This window comes from Struthio camelus, chromosome Z, assembly GCF_040807025.1.
Source record: "Struthio camelus isolate bStrCam1 chromosome Z, bStrCam1.hap1, whole genome shotgun sequence".
NCBI classification, from domain to species: Eukaryota; Metazoa; Chordata; class Aves; order Struthioniformes; family Struthionidae; genus Struthio; species Struthio camelus.
This window is the reverse complement of record NC_090982.1, coordinates 60,461,325-60,488,067: the sequence shown is the minus strand read 5'-3', so window position 1 is coordinate 60,488,067 and position 26,743 is coordinate 60,461,325. Positions and strand designations below refer to the sequence as shown.

At 43.3% G+C, this 26,743-nt stretch overlaps 2 protein-coding genes across 3 annotated transcripts in view; one reads left to right on the top strand and one right to left on the bottom strand.

Moving 5' to 3' along the window:
• The window catches only part of MRPS27 (mitochondrial ribosomal protein S27), a 47,042-nt gene extending 43,890 nt beyond the window's left edge, over positions 1-3,152 (top strand). For both annotated transcript variants that reach the window (XM_068928871.1, XM_068928872.1), the window contains one exon: positions 2,756-3,152. In XM_068928871.1, the coding sequence (XP_068784972.1) occupies positions 2,756-2,995 (240 nt within the window). In that variant the 3' untranslated portion in view covers positions 2,996-3,152. The remainder of the gene's footprint in view (positions 1-2,755) is intronic.
• A 9,082-nt stretch (positions 3,153-12,234) lies between these two features.
• LOC138064568 (microtubule-associated protein 1B-like) overlaps positions 12,235-26,743 on the bottom strand; it is a 73,745-nt gene continuing 59,236 nt past the window's right edge. The window contains exons 5-7 of the mRNA XM_068927802.1: positions 19,428-26,538; positions 16,957-17,195; positions 12,235-15,840 (exon numbers count right to left, since the gene is read on the bottom strand). Coding sequence (XP_068783903.1) covers positions 15,685-15,840; positions 16,957-17,195; positions 19,428-26,538 — 7,506 coding nt within the window. The 3' untranslated portion in view covers positions 12,235-15,684. The remainder of the gene's footprint in view (positions 15,841-16,956; positions 17,196-19,427; positions 26,539-26,743) is intronic.

Genomic DNA, 26,743 nt, shown 5'->3' with positions numbered 1-26,743 from the left:
TTCTCTGTAATGACAACAGGAAGACGATCAGATTTTAGTGGTGATTTTTTGCCGGGTGAGTTAGTTCTGTTAATCTGTCCAATACATGCCCCTCTGCTGTGTGTTTGGGCATTATTGTTTTCAGGCTTCTTGCAGTATACACGTGGCTTAGCCAACAGCCTAAGCGCATAGAGGCTGCTTTGCCACGCCATGTCTTTCCTTACATTGTAACTTGCGGGATTTTCATGTGCCTGTTTGCTTCACATCATGTCGTGCATGGCCATTGTACACGTACTTGAACTTCATGTCTACCTTCAACCAAAAGAACAGCCATTTGTAGAAGTACCTGGAAAAAACCATGTCAGCCTGACTAACAATTAGGATGTTGTGTGAGAGGCAGCATGTCCTTCATTTCCACTAAAACAAACAGGACTTGAGGGCATTTGGCTCTTTTCAGATAAAACCTTTGGAGCTGTAATTTGAACTCTGTGTCTGACAGTCATTCATGTTGTAATTACCTGTCTTCAGATACCATATACTTAGGCCTGCTATTTGGTACAGCATTCCTCAGGTAGTTCCTTCCATCTGTGTCAATGGTCAGTGGGCAAGCATTTCATCTTGTAAATGCTGGGTTCATATCAAGAACCAAGATGCACACAAACACCAGCTCTAAAAGCAGTGCTCCTTCTCTGACTGTCTGCATACAGAGCCCTGGAGACTGCTTATAAAAGTCAATGACTTAACCTTATAAGAATACGCCCTTCTGCTACCTGCAGGATGTACAGCTTGTCATTTTCCTAAATTAGTTTTACTAATATTTTACAGTAGAGCAGGGAGGATTACAGGAACTCAGTGGTACCAGTAAGGGGCTAGGAGAGAGGTCCTCCTAGTTCCCCAGACCATTGTATTTTTTCGAGTTCAATTTCATAGTGCTTAGGTTCAGCACAGAAACCCCTTTTTCAGGGTGTCCTCAGTAGTGGTAGTGGGGAGAGTCTGAATGATACAAGACAGACATTTAAACTGCATATTTAATCTGGAAGAATGAGGATAGTTGTCAGGAATTACATTCCTTTCCGAGACCAAAACTGCACTGTCTTTTCATATTTCTCCCTAGTGTGCCATATGCTCACTGACATCTCAAACAAAATACAGACAAATATACTTAAATTTTACAAAGTTCAGTTTTAGTCCAGTAGTTTCAAAGCCTTTTTTTTTCCCCTCATTTGTTTTCTTTCTTTATACATGAACTCAAAAAGCAGACACAGCCAAAAACCCAAGGCCCTCAGACCTGCATGCCTGCTGTTTTAAAGAGCCTTCTTTAATCTGCTGTCTGTCCAGTTCAAACCTTCTTGGGCTTGGCAATACACAGCAAAACCGTCATAGTTGTTTTGGCTGAGGCAGGGAGAAGGGGAGAGGCCTCAGAAGGGACATCAGTTTTCTGTGTGTTGCAGAGCAGAGCCCCAAGGCAGGAGCTGAGGACAGAAGTGGTTAGTGTATTTGCAGATTATGAGTCTCAGCATGGGCTGGGGTAAGAGAAACACTGCAGGCTAGTGGCACACTACCTAAGTAAGTTTCCGGTGGTAACTGGGGTGGAAGTCTGGATGTCTGTGACACCCAGAATTGCCGTTTTGTTTGGAGGTGAAACAAACCCCTATATCCTCTTCCATCGCTCTGCAATGCTAAACAGTAGGCTTTATTCAAAGGGCACGTGGATGCAGCATGGCGCATACCCTTCTTTAGGCCACCTAGTCAGTTCATTCATACGTTCTTCATGCATTTCTGAAGGTGCTCTGCTCAGGAAAACATTTTATTTAGAGGAACAAACAGAAAAACGTGTTCCTATCTGATGAATGAGCAAGGGGTAAAGATTCTGCCTGTGCCGTGTCATCTTCCTCCCCCAGGAACCTCCTTCTCCCTGACTCTCTGTGTATCTGTAATTTTAAGGCAATTAATCAGTTTCTTAGCGAGGCATCTGGCTAAAGATTCCACAAAGTCAGAAATAGTATCACTGAATGATTCATCATCTTAAGTGAATTAATATTTTTATGCTGCATAAAATCTAGATAAGTAAAGCTCAAGAAAGAAACATCGCAGTTGCCTCACTCAAGCATTGCTCTTAGCTACAGTGGTGTAATCCAGCATAGAATATCCCTGAATGAATATTACTTGCTTCAGCTCTGTTGTGCAGTCTGTGTAAGCATAGTCAAGCCTCAGATCACATTACTTGTTTGGGAGAAAAAAATCCAGTGGAATTTGGTGGTGGCTCACTATAGCTGCAAGGGCTCATGGGATCTATTTAATATTCCATTAGTAAGAGACCATTTAAAGTGATTTGCATCTGTTGAATAGGATGCTAACGCAGGCAGTGTGGAGCAAATCTTTACATCAGCTTTGAGTTAATGCACAAAAAAACAAGGTGTTCAGATTGTATTTGCTCTAGGTGCCTGGTCAGCTGATGAAAAAAGAGTTTTGTTTATGTCACGTAACTGAACTTGGAAAAACAGAGAATTTCAGAGCTCAACCAAAATGAAACTTGATTGTTTCAGTTTTATTGCTCAATAAAAACTTTATTGTGGAAGCTAGCATTTGAAGAAATGAAAAAAAATGGTATCCATTACCACAGTCAGAACACTTTGCTAAATAGCTGTGTACATGGGCCAGATAACTAACAGATAGATTCAAACAGCCCCAAGGAAAGTATTTTGTGGCTGATTATTTTGTGACTGACTGGCTCTCTCATTCTTCTCTCTCCCCACCAAATCCGTTTTTATGACAGGAGCTGTACTCTAAGCTGCATTCACTTGGCAAGGTTGAATCTGAAAGCCTGTTAACCCTGACCACCCAACTTGTCAAGGAAAAGCTGCCAGCATGTGAAGTGGAAGACATTGCAAAACATGAGCAGAAGCTAAAGGAGTGGGAGCAAGAACAAGCACTTCTTACTGAGAGAGAAAGAGAGATGAGAGAAAAGGCTAAGCAGGAACTGGAAGCTCGGAAGCTAGCTAACACATCTGTTTAATACTGGAACTCAAAGACTAATGTTACACATTCTTCTGGTAATAAACTTAAGTGCTCACTGTTATTAATACCTCATTTTAATCCTGCTGCAAACGTGTCTTTATGTGACTATTTACTATACGCAAATTAAACTATTTCCATTTTGCCTGTTTCCTGAAGTATAGCACATGTGGTTTAGAAATCATCATCCTGTATATGATATCTATTCCTCCTGTCTTCTGCCAGGCAGGGGGTGAGATGGAGACAGCACAAAGAAACAAAGGCATAAAAAGCAGCTTGCCTGTGGTGAAAGGTGTTGAGGGTGGAAGAAACAAAGGAAGAGGGAGGAATTTCAAACACAAGTTGTTTCACCAGGCATTTCTCACAGGAAAGAATAAGAATCCCTTGGTTACTCTGAACTTCAGACCCTAAGAGGATTAATGTATTGATTTCTTTTTTTTCTTCCTCCAGGCCCATTTGAAAGAATCAGACTAGTATACGTGGAGCTGGAAGCCTTAATTTAGACTATTTTTAAAACTATTTTAAAGACTTTCAGCTTAGAGAGTTAGCATGTACACAGGCACTCAGATGTACCTCCAAAAATATCTCCCTGTAAGGAAGCTGGAAATTCCAGACTTCACTAGCACTACTTTGTTCCATTTTTAAGGTCAATGGGGTGACATCCACAACCACCTCAGCAAGCACCAAAGAGCCTCATATTGCGTTGTAGCTGCCTTTTATTTTCTGGGCAGTTTAATGTTTTCTTTGACCTGATGCTGCGTCCATGTTCTGTTGCTAGTTTTCCCATGCCCCATCCTTCAGATTGGTAAGAGAAGGTAGCTGCTGACACTGAGCACAGAGCACAAGAAAACGGGAAGGGTAGGAGAGCTCCTGCACACTGGTTGAGTGCATCAGCATCCATCCCTGCTTATGTTCCCTTTCACTGCAGAATCTGATCAGCTGTAGCCTGCAGCTTTCTACAGCTCCTGGCAGAACAAGTTCCTTAAAACCAGGGAGATGCTAGCAACAGCTCTGTTGTATTGCAACCTGTTATGGTAACAATAGTATTCTGTCTCACTGTGCTTGACTGTAGCAAAGCGTTTGATAAGCGTTTCCAGTTTTATCATGCACCTGTCTAGTCTTACAGGTTCAAAACAGGTCACAAGTTCACTGTAAACCCAGTGAGAACACACAGCAGATCTCTGTGAACTTGTTTGAAGTGTAGGAAAAGAGCTTAGCAACAGCCACCAAATACCACTGGTATTCCCAGTGCGTGCTTTTACATCCAAGAACGTGGCAATAAGGTCTTTCACCCCCATCTTGTCAACGAGACCCATAGTTTCTTTCACATCTCAGGAAGAATACCGTCTCCAAGTGGATGATTTTGTAGCTGGCCTAACCAAACCAGCAGTAGCCTTTCCCAGGCACCTATTCCCTATCAAGTTCCCTTAAGTATTTTTTTTCTCTCCCCTTTCTTGGGATAAATAGTTCCTGGTTGCTAGGCGGTGAAGTCGAGAGTCTTAAGAGAGAGTGGGAGGCAATGACACTCTAAGAGCAACTTCCTTAAAACTGGCAGCGTCAAGTGATCTTCATTCCTAGTCCATCTGCAGGAGCCCGAAGCCTCCGTCACCTGTCCATGTATGTGGAGACTTTCAATACTATTTGGAGCGCAGCTGGCGCCCCCAAAGGGTCACAGTTACTCCTGTGTCACTTTTTTTTTTCTCAGCTCCTTGCTACAGATAGAGAAACCTCCTTTCCCACCTAGAGGCTCTTTTCTACAATGCCACACCATTGTAAGACCCTCCTGATCTTGCCAACACATGGCTTCTAGACACTACAGCTGTTGAGCCTGTGCTTACGAGATACTATTTATCTAGGCCACAAGGGGTACTGCTGTGTTTTTCCATGTTTCTTGCTAGCATCTGTTTTTTGGCAACACAAGGAGGCTGTTTCTGCCCTGCCTCCACCCTCCCTCACCCTGCTCAGTAGACATGCCAGCCCACTAATGCTAATGGAGCGCTAGCAAGCTGCTAGCTGCCATTTCCTCCCCGCCTCTGGCAGAGCAGGCTTCAGTTCCCTCACAACTTCCCCCTCCACCTTTTTAGCCTTAACTATGCTAACAATAGAAAGGGGAGGGGAAAAAAATAATCCCCCCCCCTCTGTGCTTTGAGTAACCTGATCATTAATTAATATTACGGCATTACAACCTTGTTTTACGCCAGGCACTATAGGTTCAAATACGTTAAGCCTAGGCTGAAGCTGAAACTACTCTCAAGCAGTGCAGCTACAAGCTTTTATCTGGGCATAGGCTTTAAGTAAACCGCGGAGAATGCCAGTTTTGGGTAGCATTACCCTTCAGGAGCAGTTCTTCTGCACTGCGGGTAGACCAGGTATTCTGCACGAGGCCCAAGTCATCACCAATCTGTCCCACCCGCTCTTGGGACAGGAATTTCCCTACTAAACACTTTGCAGGCAGCTCTTATCTCTAGGGCTGGATGAAGGCAATCAAATCCAAAATCTCGCTGCAGTCAAAGCTGTCTCCCATGCACCCACGGGCCCCAGACCACTCCTGGCTTGAGAAGTCCTTAGTTTTGCCGAGCCCTATCCAATACCTGACCCACACCAGGGCTCCCCTTACCTCTCCCCCCCCCCCCCTTCAGGCTCCAGCCAACTATTTCTTCACCGTCCAGCACCTCTGTCTAGCCCAGGTCTCGCCACCAGCTCCCTCAGTAGCAGCCAGTTTCTGTCAAACCAGTGCTTTCTAGCCTCGCAAAGTCTCACATTCCTGCAAGCCGTAAGCCTACCTCTATCCTCTTGAATTCACCAGCACGCCTCTTTACCAGCTTTGCCAGCTCCCCTGCTGATCTCCCCCTCCTTGATCCCTCTTCATGTTCCTCCTGTACATCATGTCATGTTTATTCCCTCCCCCACAGCAAGGCCACGTCTTTTTGCCTCCCTGTCCCTGGTGGCAACGCACCAGGGGCTGTGCAGGCTGCAGCACAGCTCACCAAGCCCTGGGGCACCTCGAGGCGTCCAGGCCCCAGAGGCAGCTCCCCCAGGAGGTTTGCACTTCGCTGGGAAATAGAAATTAGCATCTGGAGTTATGTGCATGTGGGGTGGAAATCAAATAACAGCCTACAAGGTACGCTCTGCTTTGGTGCTCTCTCGCACCTGCCAGCTGTGGGGTGGGCTGATACCGGGACAGACAAATTGTGAGAAGGGGAGAGTCAGAGACCTTGAGAGAAGAGCACTGTTCAGGCATGTGCTCAGCTGCTCTAGGGAGACCCGGCCAACATTTCACCACATAGGCAGCAGCATGGAAAATAACAGAATAGCAACGAACTCAATTTGACTTACCTGCTTTTCTCTTCCTCATTCCAGGAAAAGGGAGCCAGAGTTGACTTGCACAAATAACATTACGCACACAGTTTCACAAACATGTTTTTCAAGTGCTTGCTAGCCTAAACTTAAAATCAGTTTGAACAAGACGCGCAAATTCCTCAGAGTGAAAGGGGGAACCAGCTAGTCACAAGCCTGCCCTGTGCTCACCTGTGGCTTGTGTGCTCCCCCCGCTAGCCATCAGCTGCTGTGGTACAGCTGGCGACACTGAGGGGCTGCACAGCAGCCATACACTACCTTTCATCAGCCGCTGCTCAAACAGGAGTGTGGACACCACGGGGAAAAAAATGTGGGTGCCTGTATATGTGTATATGTGTGTATACACATATACAGAAAGTGGTGTGTGTGTGTGTGTGTGTGTGTGTGTGCCCGCGCGCGTTTGTGTTTTCTACAGCCACAAAAACTGCTGAGTTCCCCCAGCCCTGCTCCCTGGCACTCGTCTGATGCGAGCTCCCTAGGAAACGCTCAAGCTTTCTGAAATCTTGCTGCTCTTTGCTGCACCATTTCAGACAGCTGCTTAGATGTTTCTGCCTGTGGATGGCACTGTCAAAAGATTTCCTCGAGGAGACAGAGCAAGATCTTTCTCGGTAGTAACAGTATCTCCTTTTTTTGGATCACCTCTCCCTCTAGAAATGTTCCTTCACATCCTGTTTTCGTTTGTGACTACAGCTGTGATTTGGATTAAAGCTACTGCAGTTTCTCCCTTGTCAGTTTATTTCTAAATCACAGGAGCATATCTTTCATCCTAGAAGTTCTTGAATAATTTCCCTACTCATTATCCAAGTATCTATATGGCTACAGGTAGAGAAAACCTCCTGGTGCTGGAAGCAGTACGATTGCATGCACAGTCACGGAGTTGTGCGTGCAGACAAGGTGACACCAGCCCGACTAACACCGGCGTGCACCTTGCTCCTGCTACAGCCTTGCACATCCCAGCGGCGCTGGTAGCTCCCCTGCTCCCTCCCCAGCCAGGGCAGGGCCCCTTCCTGCAGCGCCGCCCGCCAAAGGCAGCAGCAACCCACACCACCGCAAAGCCTCTCTGCTACCTAGGCATCCTTTTGGCTGCTGCTTGGAGAAATACCAGCTCCGTAAGGGTTAAAGCTGGCCCCTTTAATTCAAAAAACAGATCGCTGATTCAAATCCGTGGCAGACACCAAAGAGGCTGCTGGTTAGGTAAGCAAATATGTACCCCTTCCTCCCACGAGTGTCTCCGACAGAAGATTTCCGAAGCACTGAAGGTCGTTATCCATTATTCACAAGAGGAAAATTATATATTTATTCCCTTGTGGTTCACATAAATGTCGCCTGAAGCCCTTCACAGACAGGGCCTATTTCTGGTAACTCCTGACCTTGTCAACCTAAAATTCAGAGGGGTGCTCGGACCCGGTCAGGTGCCAAGTTTGCCGTGGCGGTGCGGCCCTTCCCGTGGTGTCGAGGGAAGGGATCGTCCCAGCCCCAGCGGGGCCTCACAGTGGCTCGATCCCGCGGCAGAAAAATGTAATTCTGGAATAGTGTTTTTTTAACATCAGTTTGGACCTGATGTCACCTAAACCATCCGTGACAGGATCACCGGCTACCGTGACCGGTGCCAAGACTCAAAGCCGAGGCACCGGCTGGCAAGAAAACGCGGGAGCAGCATCTGCTCCCAGGCAAGGCGCTGCCCCCGCGCACCGCGGCCGTGCCTGCACAGGGGGCCAGCGGCAGAGCCGGTTCTGAGGGCCCAGGGCGGGTAAAACTTTAAGGCTTCTCCATCTGAACAATTGCTATTAGAGCAAAACAGATATTAAGTCTGTTTTCGCTTGCACTGCTCTGAGTATTTGCATGAGCTGTTATGGATCGGCTCTCACATCCTTTGAAGTCAATGACACGTCTCGGGGGGTACAGGGAAAGACCTAAACTGAATATAAGAACATCAACAGTTGGCTGTCAGAAAGTTCCCATTTCTGCCAATGAAGTTATTTGTTACAATCTTTACAAATTCAAAGTCATGTTTACAAAAACAGAGTTGCACTATGGTCCTCAAGGGATGCAAGTTCTGCCCCACCGAACGGCATCCAACTCGGCAAGTACTGCTGTTGCCTTCGCTAGGCATGTTTAAGTAGAAAGTTCAACTGACCTTTGCAAAATGTATTTCTAGTCAAAATTTTAGCACATTTGTGGAAAATATAAACTTAATTTGTCAGAAATATAATTATGGGAAATCTTAGCATTACTGAGGGCAATGCTCTTCCACTGCAGAAGAATAACTACTGCTGACGTAAGTGACGAACAACCTGCGTTTGGGACAGCAACTCCTTGAAAAAAGACCCATAGCGAATGAAGTATAAGCAAAGAACGAGCCATTAGACAATAAGTCAAGAGCCATTTAAGATAGTAAATGCATTCAAGAAAACTGTGCTCTGGGTCAGCCTCCCCACAGAAATATATGTACCATGCAGTAATTGCAACGTAGGCACCAAGCTCTACTAGCAATTGTTACGGCCCTGACTCAGTAGCTGCTCGTAAACGTTGCTGATAAACTATAGTGCACCCAGCATGGTCTCAGGCACAGAACGGCATTAGAGCCTCATTGGCATGCACATTAGATTATCAAAACAACTCAGCTTTCAATGTATCTTGTTTATTGCCCGCTCCTGACAATTCACCCCTTAAATGAATTTGGAAAGAAACTTTCAAGCCTATTCTGATCTAATATACATGGTAACTGCTGCTCTAATTACGTCTTTGGAAACTGTAAACTCTTGTTGGAAATACTGACTTGCAGTCTAGGGGGTTCATATTAAGTATTTAAGTGACTTAGTGGTTCAATTTACCTTCAGCTGTGGAAGCTGAGAAAGTAATACAGCTGGGTTGAGATAACATGACATTTCTAAAAGTTGAGTTAAAATGAGCTTCTGAACCATAAGAGGTATACAGAATATAATGCCAAGGTATACAGCAATCGCTATATGTATTTAGATTTATTGATGTTAGGAGATGAGTTCTAGCTCTTTCACTTCTCTGCATAATTCGCAAGCAGAGGTGATGACTGGGCTGCAGCATGATATGTAAATCATGGCAGATGCAATCATTTTGCCGGTGCAGCTGCCAGCAGATGCCTGGTGACGCTCTGCTGCCGCCTTGCCAGCTGTTCACAGCAGGGCTGCAAACGCCACAACTGTTCAACTGCGGAGAAGTAGTACGTAAGGGGCAAGGGTCCCTGAAAAACAGCGGTGAATGCACACCCCCTCCAGGGGTTGGGCTGAATCTGAGGAAAATATACAGAGTAAAAAGGAGGAGGATGTCCTCAGGGGCCCCGCACCAGCCGTACCGGCCTGCCTGTGTGTGCCAGGGGAAGGTGGGGACCCGAGCAGCAGGTAACAGCCGCGGCGGTTGCTGCGATGGACGCAGGTGGGCAGTGGGGGTGCTGCACGAGCACTGCGACCCTCTGGGAAGCCGGGCGGCACAGCCAAATGTAGGGCTTGCTGCAACTACAGGGTGTCACCACTAACATGACTCAAGGGAACCCCCCCCCCCCCCACACACACACACTTCTAATCCCATTTTAGGAACCATGAAAAAGTACCATTTCTTCCCAACCCTAAAATACTAGAAATGAGTATTAAACAGCCTCCAGGTCTGGGTGCCACCAAACAGATGCCTCATTTTAGATATACCCAATAGGACTGAGGACTCTCAATTTCCTGCACCATCTGAAATATTTTACTACCTGCATAAAAAGTTGTTCATTAACAACACTAGGGGAAACAAAAACTCTTCTCCTCAGCAGGTGCATTGAAGAAAAGTGCTTTCATTTGGCTTCTGGAATCAGCAATGAAAATGCTGCAGACCAAAGCACGTATGTAGCTCTACCTGCGCATATCCAGAGTCTTGCTCTGCAATTACAGGAGACTGGTCAGGAGTGAAACCTGACCTGGTATGCTTTACGCTATCAGTATATATATTTTAGCTAGCATCAGGCTTCTCTACCACAACAGCTCAAAAAATCTCGACACAAACATATGCAGGATGATCCTGAGGGGTCAAGATTTGTAGCGCTTGACTGCCTCACCTGGTCTTTGTTTTGCTCTGCTTGGCCACACTGAGCCCAGCCCAAGCAGCCACACGGTACCTGTTTGTTGGAATTTATGAACGAAACCTTAGAAGTTAGAGACAGAAAAGAGTGCGCAAGCAGCACTCCCGTCTGAGGACGAAGGAAATCACGCGGTGCCACTGCGTCCCCTTGCAGCGAGCACCCTTCGCCCTGTGCCACGTGAGCCCTTACCCGCTTTCACGGGATTACCGTCTCCCACTGCCTCACTCTTCACCCACGGGAAGGCTGTAGGTGCTGGCTGTCACACCTCCCTCCCTCCAGCGGTCGTCACACGGCCATCACCGCTCTGAAGGCCTCATCTTACAGCATCCCTTTAACAGGAGCGGAGGACAAGCCTGCCACTGGCAGGAGTAAGCCCCAGAAGTGAAAAACAAAAACAGGGCACCACAGTACGGTTTCAGCTCCGACCGCAGCTCCTCCCGAGCGCGCTGTGCTGCCCGAGCCCCTTCGTCCCCGCCGCAGGGCCGGGCAGCAGCGCTCTGCAGGGTCTGCGTTCGCTGTTACCCTGCAACAACTGCCTGACTGGGGAGCGATCTCCCTTCACACCAGGAGGGGCTCAGGCTGGTGTGGCTTTATTGGCCATCTCTGACCCCGCCACTTGAAGCTGTACTTGCTGAAAATGAGGTGTTTTCTCACGCTGCTGAGCAATACAGAAACGAGAACAAAAAATAAAAGCCACATCATGGTACATCATGATAATGTTTTACATCACAAGATAAAAATAATCTTCTCCGTTTATTTTCTGATTGATTGCCAAACAGAGGTTGGTTCTTATCTAGCACTTAAATAGGGTCACTGCTCTTTTAAGGAAAAACCCATATACTGGATAATCATGACTGAAGGAAAGGGCAAACTTACAAATACATACACACACAAAGACAAGAAACATGTCGACACCACTTTACCACTTTTGTATTTTATTGTGGAACTGAGTTTGTTTCCTTTACATCAAATATCCTCAATGGAAGAGGGGATATTGCACACAAATATCATAAAAGCACTACATATTACTTTCACTGGAAACTAATTTTCTACATTAGATATGACTGGATAGAATAGAAGTGATGCAGGATTATAAGACATAATACCATACACAGCTGCAGACTGACACAAACACCATTCAGAACAAGAGAGAGGAGGTGTGTGAGGTGCTTCTCAGCCAGCAACAAGACTGCTCCTTTCCATAGTTTGGAAGATAATGGCTGCATGCAAATGCGTGAAAGCAGACTTCAGATTTGCTCTTTTACAGTTGTGATTACAGCCCAGTCTTGAAGAGGTAGCTCCTGCCATCGGGAGCTCCTAGCTAGTCTAGTGCAGAGAAGCTTTTTCTTTTTTTCTTCTTTTTTTTTTTTTCTTTTTCTTTCAATATTTTTATGCCATGGTTTTATTTAGTTATTTCCTTTTTTAGATTTTTTTTGTAAAGTCACAACAAACTGACTTTTTTTTTCTTTTTTTTATTTTAAATAGCAAACGTTTTTAAACCAGGTGAATAATATAATTGCATTCTAAGAAATGCTTACCCCTAGTTGCTTTTAGTGTTTTGTTCAATTATTAGGTGAAAAGATGAAAGCTTACAGTTTCTTTCAAGTGTAAACATTATACTTTTTCCTTTTCTAATAAATCCAGACCAACAAAATTACTATTTCTCTCAAAACATCATCACTGAGCAAGAACCTCTGGCGACAGATGAACAAAGAGAAGCATATGACAGAAATGTCCCAAATGCACAGTAAGCGCTCGTTGGAGCTGACTTGCTTGTGGTGGGAGGGATTCAAAATTCAATTAAAAATTGATTAAATCTTAGTAAATGAGTACCGGGACTCTCCTAAAATGCATAAGCTATCATAGACAATTAAAAAAAAACATTCATATACACAGTTAGCTCCATTCACCACAGTATGTCAGGTAATCAAAAAAAATCAAAAGTGATTTCTATGAAAGATGGAGTGAAAAGTAGAGGTCAGTGAAGTCAGGCCCACCACAAGACTTTGAAAAGGCATGCAAGAGAGGCCCTGATCAAGTTCAGGAGTGGGATGTGATCTCTAAAGTTAATTCTTCTTTGAATTTAAGGTTTAGCAGTATAGTAATAGCACAAAGATCATGACTGGGGATGCTATTATGGATAATACCATCACTTAAATGGAGTGTCCTTTACACTCAAATATTGAATCTTTATAATTAGAGAAATCAATATCAAACCATGCTCCTAGAAATCTGTGCTGATCAACAGCACTCATCATTAATGTACACGGTACATTTTGATGACTGTTCCTAAACTAATTGTGCAGTATTACGACTAGCACAGTTAGATTAGTTCCACTGGCAGGAAAGACATCAAGGGCAAGAGGAGCGAATGGAGGAGTTCGTATCTGTGTTACGCCCAGGCGTGCGGTTGTCGTTTAAAACGTTTAAAAGGGAACGGATGGACCAGGCTTTACAATACCTCGGAGTAGCCAGATTGGGTTTTTAGTATTCCTGTAGCAGCAAAAATGAACGTACATGTTCAGATGGGCTGTAACTGCCTATTTTTTTTTAAAACAAATACTTGAGCCATCACAAACTTACTTGGGGAAATTTAAGGCTTGATTCAAATTTCATTTACAGCAGGACCAAATAACGGTAACTTCACTGACTGCAGTGAAATTGTTGCAGATTTACAGGACTTTAAGTGAGATTAGTCTCCGGACCACTGCTATACTTAAACAGATTTTCTGCCAAAGCGGAGCTACAAACTGTTTCAGATTTTGTCACAAAATCAGAAAATCTGTTCCCACCCACTCAAAAAGTTTGAAATCTTACCTATATAAGAAAGTAGACAAAGCAGAAAAAATTGTAGAAATAATACAACTATTCTGCCAAATATTTTGCCTATAACTTTGCAGACTATGTTTTACAAAAGCGATTTTAAGTAAATGATCATAAGCCCAGCCAACATGCTTGTTTTCACAACACATTTCCATCTGCCTTTTGTGCCATAGTCATTCTGTTATCCTTAAGGACTTAAAAGGAATAACAATAAATAAAACAGCATTGCTGGAGATACAAAAGGAAAACATTTAAAATAAATCAAAACCCCCAACAATTGACAAACAGTAATTCACAGCATTAACTGGGCCTCAGGAGCCCACATTTAAAGGGCCCTAAAGCAGTATAAAAAAAAAATTCATAAAAATTAGGAGTGCAAACATATACCTATTAAAAAAAAAATCCTATCAATGTAAATTTGAAATAAATTAGAAGTAAAGAAAATAAAATGAGGTCATAATTCACTACTTCATGAAACTCAATACCAGCCACAACGGTGAATCATAGAGACCAGCACATATCTCCATGTTGGAGGCCTTTACACCTTCTACATATTCAGATTCACAAACCTACAATGTAACAATATTTTACTTGGCTAAAGCATCTGAGACAAAAAAATCCAAACTGTCTTAAATCATGGAACTGTTGTATATGCTGTTCCTCTGCACGTGATCTAAAGCAGAAGGGAAGGAAGAAAGGAAGGAAGAAGGGAAGGAGGAAAGGAAAGAAGAAGGGAAGGAAAAAAGGAAGGAAGAAAGGAAGGAAGAAGGGAGGATGTGACTTGTTTTAGCTTATCTCTGCTTATTCTATTTTCCTTCAAGATCTTGCGAGGGTTGAGAATCTAGGTTACACCCTTGTAAAGATTAGGCAATCAGCTTTTCAAATCCCATTTTCTGTTGTCATCAAGAGGTTAATTTTATCATTATGAGCCCCCCTCCCTCCCACCAAGGTATTGGCAGTTGTCTATTTTCAATAAATGTTACCGCAATATCCATTCTCACCAGAACCTTAAACAACATTATTCATTTATCTTACAAAACTACTAAAAAAAATTTCCTTCACCTGAAAAATTTTTCTTTGCATTTTCCTGTAAATGAAAACGTTTGTTAAAAATTCATCTATTAAAAGTTCACGCAGCACTAAAAAAAAGGATTCTGTACATTTGTTCCCATATTCACTCTTAAATTAAACAAAATAAGGTAAGACAAAGGAAGATTGAATACTGTACAGACTCGCAGGTAACCTTTTTCACCATCCTGAATGTTTCACTAAGTTTTGCAACTCTGATACTGGACAACACTTCAATCTTGCTTCCACAGTACAAAAGAAGCTTTCAAAAATAATGCTTGTCTTGCCTTGTTGAGTTGTCCAGGTGCATCAATGAAGTGATCACATAACTAACACACGCAATTCATAGCACCAAGCTGTTTGACCAGTCATATAGGCTTCTAGTACCACACATGCACACTCACACTTCTTTACTGGTGTAACTATGATCCTACACAGATGTTTTATAAACTTGCTGTCTCAGCATTAAAAAATAAGTGCATCAAGTTTCTTTGTACATTCAAGTCACTTTCTAAGGCAAATTGTCTACTGTATGTACTCCCAACTGCTTTGGTATTTTGCTTCGGTTAATTGACGTGGGTGTTTAAGCATGTGGACTGGTCAATTCTGAGTGGAGTAAGTGGATTTTCACTGGGAGCGTGCCTTAGACCAACATGTCTGCATGTTGAAAGAAAGGTTTTCGAATTCTGAATGGGGTTCAAACTACTTGCATATTTGGTCTATGATTGTTATGGCATGTCAGTATGCAGAGTTCAAATTAAAGTGGATAACTGCTAATGAGTGTTCAGGTTGTACGTCCCTTCCTAGCCACATTCTGTTTCTTTTTATTTTCCAGCTAACTTAATTCTGTAAAGTAAGGACCCCCTTTGCGATAGCTCAGATGGATACAAATTTAAAACTTTCTTTTCATGTTAGAGCATAAGCAGACTGCAGTAAGCGATACATCTATTGCCATGAGACTAATGCAGATCTAATTATTTATTACTTTCTCCTCCTACCCCTCTCTCTCTTTCTCTCTCTCTGTGTTTCTTTAGAGGCCAAATGCCTCTACCTGGCAGAAGTCAGTTGGGGTTGCTAGTGCATGGTTTCCAAATGTTCAGCGGAGATGAAGCTGGATCTGTTTTTTCGCAGTAATTTGAACCCTACTATGGAAATACTGTTATTTCCCTTAGCAATCAGCAAAGACTGAAAAATATTAGTGACTTGCATCACCGTGACACAGTATAGCATTTGGCAGGTATATAGTTCAGCAGTCGAAATAGATGGGTTGAATTTTTAGAAAAGGTGTTTTCAAATTGAAGAATTTCTGGAAACAAAGTTTAATGTTGTGGTGCATGGTCTTGTTCTTACAGTTCAATCTTGCATGCAGGAAAAGATTCATCTTGCATAACAACAGTGCTGCTGCTTGCCAAAACCATGATGTTGAGGTCCTGTTGTTTCTCATGGGTCTCTTGGTACCATTCCCTCATCACTTCTGAGTCATGGGTTGGGATTAAGGTCACCTACAACACAAAACAGGAGAACTCCTGAGGAATGGACTGGGACAAGAAAAACACCTTTTAAGAAGTCCCAGCCAGCAAGTGTGTTTCCCTTTTGCAAAGAGTGGATCTTTAGGCAATAAATACCCAAATAAGTGGATGGATAAGAGAAAATAATTAAATGTATAGGTAGGATTAAATAACCACAAAGAAGCAGTTAATCAAAACAAAAACTTCTTCCTGTAAGGTGCTGAGATGTAGCTTTCCAGAGAAGTAGCAGTCTGTAGTCTGCATTGATCTCTTTTCAGGTTATGACAAAGATTTTTTATTTATGTGTTATGTCAGAAGGGCATATGAAGTTTCTAAGTGTACATGACAACTATATAAACCATGAAACATTCACGTTTTCTCTCCTGCTTACAGACTGCAAGGTTTCCAGAATCCTATATGGTATAGCAATAAGACCAAACAGTATTCAAACACAGTTAAGCCAAATGGCTTTGTCAACTAGGAGCTCCCAATTGTTTTGGACTGAGTTTCACTCTCATTTCCTTCCTCAGATCTCTTGTTGAGGTCCCCAGAGTTTAAATGGGATACGCTAGTTCTGAGATGTTCCTGGGACTGACGGGGGAAGGCTTGGGGTCGTAGTTGTTGGAAACAGCGCTACAGGTATGATAGCGCAGATGAGGAGAACGGTTTAGGGGAGTGGAGGAAGGAGGTGACATGCTGTAAATAACCGTCCCTTCCTCTCTCTCCTATTTACTGTTGTCTCAGTGCTCGCTAGAGAAGAAAGGGCAGCAGCTCTGGTAGAGGCCTAGGACAACAGGTAGCTTGTAGGGGGAATGGTGCCCAGCATCAAGCCACGCAAGCACTGCAACTGCTGTGAGGAGGAGGCAAGTCTGAGTCAGGTTTGTGGCTGCTGTTTTATTCTCCAGAAACAGATGAGAAGAGCCAGAAATGGGGGTGCTGCCAAGTAAGGCCAGCTCTAAGCTTTACCCATGCGTCCTCTCACATCACTAGTGAACAAGGAGCCCTGGCTGCAAACCCCTGCCCTGAGCAGCCGCGGCCTGCTCTTGCTTCCTGTAGTTGTCTCCCAGAAAAGTTTAGATTTCCAGGCAGATACACTAGAGAAGAGCATACCTGCATGTTACTCTCCCATTGGGCCTTGCCCTCCAGCAGGGAGTCTAGAACGGCCCTACTCGGCTCTTCGGCAGCAGCATCGTTCCCGCTCACCACATAGTAGGATGACCGGACCCTCTTGAAAAACTCAACATCAACGTTCTTGCTATTGCTGTGGTTGGGGATGTACACCAGATCCAAATACACCGGGGGTCCTGGAGGCACAGCTGTTGATTTTGTCAGCTTACTATTTCCAGGTCCTTTGAAAACCAAACAACAAAAGAATATATCACAGACTGCCTGAAAAGATGTATTTATTAATTATCGTTATAATTGCTGAGGCGATATTCCCTAAAATAGCTCATGTTGGTTAAGCATCACATAGCTACAGCTGTACTTCTCTGTCCTCTGAAACAATTATCTTGTTACCCTCCTGCATCTAATGACATGTTCCAGTTTAGTTGTATCCAAATCATGGCTGTACTGGGAGGAAAAAAATCGGAATAAATGTAACTGACTATATAATATAATAAAAATTCACTACCACATATAACCAGCAATTGACTGAGCCTTTCCCAGTAATATGCTACTATTGTTCAACAATTGCTATGCAGGGCTGCGATTACTGAATTACCATACAATGAATGGGAATATTATTTTCCAAGGTAAGAAGTACAGCTTTTTGAAAGACTGAGGTATGCATGATTATAACACAACCCCAGCTCTTTGCTCGTGGGGCCGAACAGGAAGCCACGCAGGTCTGAAGCGCCCTTGAGTTTTGAGGTACCAAGGGGTAACAAGGCGTAGCAGCTGTTGAAGTGCTAGGACCATCTTACAGCTGCACAAGGAAGCTCCTATACGCGAGTAGAAGAGAGGAACTTGGGAGGACAGTGAAACTTCCTACAGCAGTTACTTCAGGGAACTAAGAACAAGCGTTTGTTTGCCTGCTGGATCCTTATTTGCATATACAAATTACCCATTTATCACAAAAATGAGGTGGGGGAGCATGTTTTTGCTACCATATTTTAGTGTAATACCTCTTCTAAGAAGAGCTTCAGTCAAAAGGAAGTTCAAACACTCACATAAAAACACTATAAGAGATTCTACTTTTGCTATAAACTGGCCATCAGGATTTGATCAGTGATTGTATTCAGATGATCAGCACTGATATTTTATTAGTCTTCTCATGATGTTACAGAGGATGATGTTTGGTAAACTAAATTATCTGAGCAATACACTGTATTTTAGGGTCATATATTGTCAGGCGAGGAAAGTCCATTGCAATTGTCTAATGCATTCAACATACACCAATATGCCAAATAAGCATCATAATATGATAGGATTTCCTGAATTAGAGATTTTTAAACTATTGGGAATGTTACAAAATCATTTTTTATCGTGAAACAATTTGTGATACATTTGTATGTGTGTGGATACCAACAGTAAATATAACACTACACATGAAATTTTACACTTAAATGTCAATATCAAATAGAACCTTGGTTTCAGCTCTAGCATATACCTGAAAAGTATGCTTCAAAAAAGACGAATCTAATACAGAGCTAAAGTGCTGGAGATGTGTAAGGTACGAGGAGTTATACCGCTGTTTTGAAAAGCATCTACTAACAGATACATGGAAACTAAGGCACAAAAAAAGGAATGGTGGACAGCATAAAATGGGGAGTCTACAGAGAGCTGAATGGTGGTTTGCTTCCACTGAATCCTAGACCTGCTGCTTGTAAAAAGCTTTCAGTAGAACATTGGTCCCGACAACTGCAAAATCAAAGTATCCTCAAAATACTCTGTAACAAGACCTACAGGAAACAACATATTAGCACAATGCCTCCTTGAGTAATCTAATTCATATTTCGTTACTACTAAGTGTACCTAACAGTCATTCAAAATGATATTAACTTCCAATATGTTTAGTCATTACTGATGGCATAGGACTTTTAACTGGATTATGTGATGTACGTGCTTTTGTCACTGAAAGTGCTCTTACTACTGTTCCAATTAAAAAAAAAATCTTTTTAAAACTAATCCAGAAAAGTAATAAAAACATCCAATGTCTACAGAACTTCTGCCTCTCACAATTTTAAACTCCATTTGTTTTTGTTAAAGAGTATCTTGTCTAAATGATTCTTATAAAGAAAAAGTGGCTCATATCACTTCACCTACAGCAGTACTTTCAATTACTAACAATGGCCTAACAATTTAGACAACCAGTACTAAGCTCTTCATATTTGATGCACTTGCTCTAAGTGTTTACATCTGAGTAAACTGACACAACAAGCCTCTCGGAGTACAAAAGCTAATTCAGTGAATTCCATTCATTTAAATGTGGCTGTTACGTGCTGGACTTTTATTTAAAATAGGGACTTTGGTGGGGGGGGGGGGGAAGGTGCCATGATCTCAGCTGATATAAAGGCAACCTAACCCAATTGCAACAACTAAGAAAACCTTAACACTAGGGAGCTCCTCTCTGTCTTTACCTGTAGTTGCAGTCTTCACTGACTTGGATGTTGTTGAATTTGCTGCATTCTTGGTATCCTTGTCTTTCTCTTCCACTCGAGACTTTACTTCTGGATTTGAGATATTTTTGGTTGCCTTCTCAACAGACTCCTTCTTTTTTGGAGAAGCTGTTTTGGAAATTTTGTCTAAAGATTCTTTTACAGCTGGCTTTGGGGAAGCCACTTGTTTTGATTTACCATCACTTTTCTTAGCAGGAGAGGAAGATTTGGTCTTAGTACCCTGCTTTTTTGTTTTTGTCTTTTCTTTGAGGTCCTTCTTCAAAGGCTTGCCCAAGTTCTGGTCAACAGGCAAAGCCTCTGGATCAACCATGGAGACATCAGGGTGCCTAGGGGAAGGGCTGCGATCTTGCATTGGGACAGGCGGAGGGTCAATGTGTTTGTACGTAATTGTCTTATCTGTTGGAATGGTTTCTGACTCATCTTCTGAGTCAATGTTAGCATCTGCAGTGATGGAAGGGCATTCTTCAGTCTCGGGAGGAACATCCGAGTCCGTCTGAGATGGCGCAGACTCGCTTACTGACGTAGGGGGTGTTTCATCACACTGTCGTGCTGGCAGTTTTCCACCAGAAGGTGGCTGGGCTCCCCCAGATTGAGTTAATGGCTTTTCTTGATCTTGAGACTGTTCTTCACTTGCAAACCACTCTAGGGGATTTGGGTTGATAAATGAGGGTGAAAGTTCGGTTTTAGGGTGTTTATATTCGCAGGAGGACACAAGGCATAAATCAACATCTTGACGGGATTCTGCTAATGATTTTCCTGGAGTAAAATGTCCACTTGCTTCATAGGAATAGCTAGTAGCTTCAGGTGACCTGGTGGCCTTCCCAGTGGTCTCAAATGAGTAATCTGTGGCCTCAGGTGACCTGGTGGCCTTCCCAGTGGTCTCAAATGAGTAATCTGTGGCCTCAGGTGACCTGGTGGCCTTCCCGGTGGTCTCAAATGAGTAATCTGTGGCCTCAGGTGACCTGGTGGCCTTCCCGGTGGTCTCAAATGAGTAATCTGTGGCCTCAGGTGACCTGGTGGCTTTTCCAGTGGTCTCAAATGAGTAATCTGTGGCCTCAGGTGACCTGGTAGCTTTTCCAGTTGTTTCGTAGGAGTAAGCCGTGGCCTCAGGTGACCTGGTGGTTCTCCCTGCTGTCTCATAGCAGTAGCTAATGGCTTCTGGTGACTTAGTGGTTTTCCCTGTTGTCTCATAAGAGTAATCCACAGCATCAGGTGATCTGGTGGCTTTTCCAATTCTCTCGTAGGAATAATCTGTGATCTCAAGTGATTTAGTGGTTTTCCCCATTATCTCATAGGAGTAATCGGTGGCCTCGGGTGATCTGGTGGTTTTCCCCATTATCTCATAGGAGTAATCGGTGGCCTCGGGTGATCTGCTGGTTTTCCCCGTTGTCTCATAGGAGTAATCTGTGGCCTCGGGTGATCTGCTGGTTTTCCCCGTTGTCTCATAGGAGTAATCTGTGGCCTCGGGTGATCTGCTGGTTTTCCCCGTTGTCTCATAGGAGTAATCTGTGGCCTCGGGTGATCTGCTGGTTTTCCCCGTTGTCTCATAGGCGTAATCTGTGGCCTCAGGTGACCTGGTGGTTTTCCCCATTGTCTCATAGGCATAATCTGTGGCCTCAGGTGACCTGGTGGTTTTCCCTGTCTTCTCATAGGAATAATCTGTGGCCTCAGGTGACCTGGTGGTTTTCCCCATTGTCTCATAGGCATAATCTGTGGCCTCAGGTGACCTGGTGGTTTTCCCTGTCTTCTCATAGGAATAATCTGTGGCCTCAGGTGACCTCACGGTTTTCCCCATTGTCTCATAGGCATAATCTGTGGTTTCAGGTGACCTTGTAGTTTTTTCTGTTGCCTCATAGGAATAATCTGTGGCCTGAGGTGATCTAGTGGGTTTTCCAATTGACTCATAAGAGTAGCTAATATCCTCTGGTGACCTTGTAGTTTTCTCAGTTGCCTCATAAGAGTAACTCAGTTCTTCTGGTGACCTGCTACTTTTCTCCGAATCTTCTTTTTCCGGAGAGGCTAAAGATTCTGGACTATGCTTTGTTAGTGGTTCTTGTAATGTGCCAGCTTGATAGTCAAATGCTTTGTCAGAGGACACTTGCAGCGACAACGATGATGCGTGACTCGCTGACATTGCTTCTGTGACTGCAGGAGGTGAATCCGGAAAACTAGGGGAGTATAGAGGAGAGGATTCCCTTGGAGTTAATGGAGATAAGTCAGACTTTGGTGACAGCTTTTCTCCCAGGCTCTGTACCTTTTCTGAGGTAAAAGAATGTAGTGACATATCTCTGGGTGGAACAGCACCTGAAAAAGTTTCCTCTGGCAGTGGTGAAGTTACCTGGGAAGGTGTATGAGCTGATGAAGTTGAGGATGAAGCTTCAATTTGAGAAACTGAAATAATTTCTGAAATATCCTTCTCCTGAGAGTAAGATGTTTGCTCAACAGGGGAAATCTTCTGTGCAAAAGTAGGCTCCTGTACATCTGAAGGGCTATAATCCACTTCAGTTGGTCCATTTTCAGATATATGATGAATACTAGTGCCTACAGTAGGATATTCTGGAGACTGTCTACTAAAGTCCATGGCTAAAGACTGCTCAGGGGACTCTTGACCAAATTCTACTGACATAGTTGACTGCTCAGGAGACCTATGATCGTGCACTGGTGTTCTTGATTTTGCGGTTTTAGGTGAGAAATCTGGTGGAGAAATTGACATGGGCCTTGGGCACTCTTCCTTAGATGGAGACATTTCTGTTTCCTGGAACGTTGTTGGTGTTTGTACAACTGACACCGAAAGAGAATCATCAACTTCTGTAGAGTGAGGGGATCCAACTTCGGCATGCAAAGAAGGAGATACGTCATCAGTAGTTGGTTCTGGAAATGAACTAGTAGCAACTGATGCTGTAGAGACAGAAGCAACTCCTTCCATATGGGAATAGGTATCTTCTGCTACAACCTCATCAACAGGCGTTGCAGACTTGTCAGAAACAGTGCCTTCAGAAATTGACATTTTAGTGTCTTCTTTTAAGGAACCAAACTGACTGATATCAATTTGAGTAGGTGAGAGATCACCTGCTAACTTCCGCTCATCCAAGACCAGTGAAGACTGAGAGCTGCTGGGCTCTGTATCCTCCGTTTTCCTTTCTAGGCTGAAGCCTTCTTTAATTGCCATGAATTCCATGCTTTTTTCATCCTGTTTTTCTTGGTAAAGGCCCACAGAGCTGGCTTCAGAAGTTGGGCTTATCTGGACAGGCGATCTTTCTCTTTCAGTTTTACTCTCAGAAGGACTTTCATAATCTCTGGTGGGAGACTTTACATCAGCACTCAAAAATGTATCATAAGAGGTCTCTGAACCTATCAGTGGTGGACTCCGTAAAGGTGAGAGAACTTTTTCAATAGGAGATTCTGAATCTGGCACAGGCTCATCCATAGGGCTTATTCTGGGTTTTGCAGACTCATCTTTGACTTCACTGAATTCAAAGCTAACTGGAGTTTCTCCTGACTTTTCAGTGAGTTCAGAAGAAAGCTGACTGGATTTTTCATCAGTGGGAGACTGATAATAAGGTGTGTGGCCAGCACTACCAGCAGCAGACTGTGAGGGAGATGCTACTTCTAATGTTTTCTCTTCAGGGCTTGCACAGGGCTCCTCAGGTACTTCCTGATGTGCGTCAGGCAAAGTAGCAATGGGCACAGGCTCAGCTGAGACCTTGATCTCACTGGGAGTGAGGGAGAAGTTCACACTCCGTTCACTCAGTGGTGTTCTGGCAACTGGTGATGGAGGGGACAAACTCTCAGCTGGACTCTTGGTTGGACTATGTCTTCCACCAACATCTTCTGGATAGGTTTCTTGGATTTCTAATTTGGCAGTGCCTTGGATTTCACTTTCTTTTTGCCGGTATACTTCTTGGAAGGCAGATTTGCAGAATTTGTCTTCCTCTAATGAAGAAGGTGGCGAGATGGTAGAAGCTGAGGCATTATAGTCTTTACCTTCTGTGGCCTCTGTTTTGGATCCTTCAGATAATCCATTGAAAGCATCCGGAAGTGGAGAGAGTTTAGGTCTACTAAACTCTTGAGAATACAGTGATGTCTCATATTTGGTAATGTTCACATACTCCTGAGAAGGTGACTCACTTTCCTCATTGGTAGTTTCATCACTCATGACATCCCGGGGTGTAGACATTTCATCCATTGGAGTTGGTTCACTGGATATTTCGATGGTAGACTGTGTATAACCTGAAGTAGCAGTGAATTCTTCAGGTTGGTCTTCTCTATTTTCTTCATCAGAAACAGTGGCTTCACTTTCTGAACCACCAGGTAATGTCTCATCGTGGATAGAAGAAGCCGGCTCAACTGCTGGAGACTGAGGTTCTGAGCGTTTAGTTGGTGTAATTATGAGCAGGCCATATTTATCTTCAACTTCACCAGCTTCTGCAGCTTTGTCCACTACAGCCATCACGTAATCTTCTTCAGCTTCTATTTTTTCAGTCTCCTCTTCATCTCTGATATCTTCTGCTTTGTCTTCCTCCTCCTCTTCAGTCTCTTCAGTTTCTGCCTTTTCCACTGCTTCTTCCCTGTCTTCCTCAGCCCGTTCATCTGATGCCTCATAGTCTGCCTTTTCAATATATTTTTCATCTTTAATTCTAGCATCCACTTCAGCCAGTATTTTTTCTGAACTCTCTTCTATTTTTCTTACTTCCTCCATATACTGTTTTGTGGTGTCTAGCGGTGTCTTTTCTTCCTCATCTTCTCGTTCTTCAGCTTCTTCTGTCTCTGCCTTTTCTTCATAGTCCCCTGCTTCAGATGATTCCTCTAAGCCAGTTCCTTCATCTTCAAACTTCTCAATGTCATCAACCCTGTGCTTTTCCACAGGCTCCAATTCTTCAGGTGTCTGTTCGCATTCACCCTCAGCTTCTGTGGTAGTTATGCCTTCATCAGAGGACTCAGCAGGTCCTTCATGATCTAATTTTTCTTTTTGGACTGTGCCAGTGAGTTTCAGTTCATCCTCTATGAGTGCAACTTGAGGTTTTGTTTCTTTTATTGTTTCTACCTCTTCAGCTTTTAATTCTTCAAAGTCCTTTGTCAAATCCTCTGGTGAAGACATGAGGGATCTCTCAGCTTCAAGTTCTTTTCCATTAGCTGTAATTTCTGCAGCGACTACTGTTGCTACAGTTGTGGCAGCGGCTCCAACTGCCGCAAGGGCAGCTTGCGCTCCATTAACTTTGATCTCCTTCTTCACAGTCTTAATTTTCCCTTTTTCCTTTGGCTTTCCAGCAGGTACTGGTTCTTTTTTAGCAGGTTCCTCCTTCTTTTGTGGTTTAGGCTTTGCTGCTGGTTTTTTGGCTTCAGTTGAAGGAGTAGATGTCTTCTTTGTTTCTTTAGGAAGCTTTTTGATGTCCTTTTTAGCTTCTTTTTCTTCTTTCTTAATTTCCTTCTTCTCCTCTTTTTTAGCTTCCTTTTTAGCTTCCTTTGGTGGAGCTTCTTTCTTCACTTCCTTTTTAGCTTCCTTCTTCTCCTCCTTCTTCACCTCTTTTTTAACTTCTTTCTTGATCTCTTCCTTTTTGGGTTTTTCCTCTTTTTTGATAGGTGTTTTCTCCTCTTTCTTAGGAACCTCTTTCTTTGGTTTTTCTTTCTCCTCTTTCTTTTCTTCAGGTTTTGCTTTGACTTCTTTTTTCACTGGCTTTTCCTTTGCCACTTTTGGTTTTACATCTGTAGCTTGTTTTTCAGCCGTTTCAGGTTTCACTAACTGTTCTTCTTTACTTGTTACATCTTTTTCTGCCACTATAGGTTTGGTCTCAACTTTTGCTGGTTTCTCTTTTTTAACTGGAACTTTTTCTTTGCTTTCTACTTTCTGAGGCTTTTCTGGTGCTGGACTAGGTTTTGGTGGTTCTGGTGTTTCTTCTTTAGATTCTTTTCTGACTGTCTTGCTTGGCGGCGTCTTTGCAGCAGGCTTAAGACTCTCCTTGCTGTCTGTTCGTTGTTTCAGCTTTGCTTGTTTCACAGCTGGACTAGCGATGTTCCCAGTTAGGTCCTTCTGTGTAACCATCGGTTGTTTAAGGAAGTCTAAATGTTTGAGTTTTTCCAGTCCTTCTAGAATATTATATTGGGTACTGTTTCCAGGAAACAGAACTCGAATAATTTTTTCAGCAGGATTAGCTGGATGCCACACAATCAGGGATGAGACAGAGGTGAAATAGGATAACGGAATATCTACTTCTTGGCCATTTGGTAGCAGGAATTCAGCTTTATCTTTATCAGTACCACTCCACTGTTGCATAAAATATTGCATCTCTTTGCTGTTTTTCACAGGATTAAGCACATACATCTCAAGTTTGCCAACTCCCATTTTCTGAAATAAAATGATGGGGTCAATGGTATTTCCTACGTTTCTAAAAAGAGGTTCTGGTTTCATAGACAACTTATTTAAATACTGGAGAGTAAAACAAGCTTCTTCTACACTCCTTTTTACTCTAAAGTTAGGATCAAGGTTCTTCAGGTTTTCAGGTACATTGAGGAATACCACTCCTAAATCAGGTGAGATCAGATTTTTCATCCAGTCACTGTTGGTCGTAGACCCTTGGGACTGTTCCTCTTCTAATTCAGCTATCTTTCGCTGAAGCATGCTATTGATTCCTGGCAGGTTATCATCTCCAATGTGAGTGAGCAGAATGGAATCGACTCTGTCCAAATGTCGGATAAGTTTCCAGAAGCAAGATTTTCTTTCGGATCCTCCATTGATAAGCATGTTAAATCCATTCACTGCAAACAGTGCAGAGTCCCCTCTTCCACCCGGAAAAATGTAACAGCAGGGTTTGGAGAGTTTCAAAAAGCCTCCTGAGGTTGGAGGTTCCAAAATGTCAAATGGTGATGGCACTTCTACTGATTCTGACAGATATTCTGTGAATTCAGAGAGTCCTTCCATTTCAGGCAATATGGAAGCTGAGTTGAGTTTAATGTTAATAAAGTCTTGAAGGTTGTGTCTGTCAAGGTTGGAATTTTTCCAGTCCCCTTCCTCAGGGCAGAAGAGAGTTAAGCTGGCTTTGTTGGCAGGGTGTGTAGTGCTCAATAATTCACCGATCTATGGATGTAAAACAAAGACAAAAAGATGCATGTAAATTCATTTTTTTTTAATGACAATTAATGTCAAAATACAATATCCCCTGTCCAGATAAAACCTTTTTCATTCACTTTGGCACTGGTGAGCACCAGTCACAGAAGCTAAGGGAATCTGTTGCTATAATTAGTCCACTGCTGTATTTTTTTAAATACAAAGGAGCAGCTAA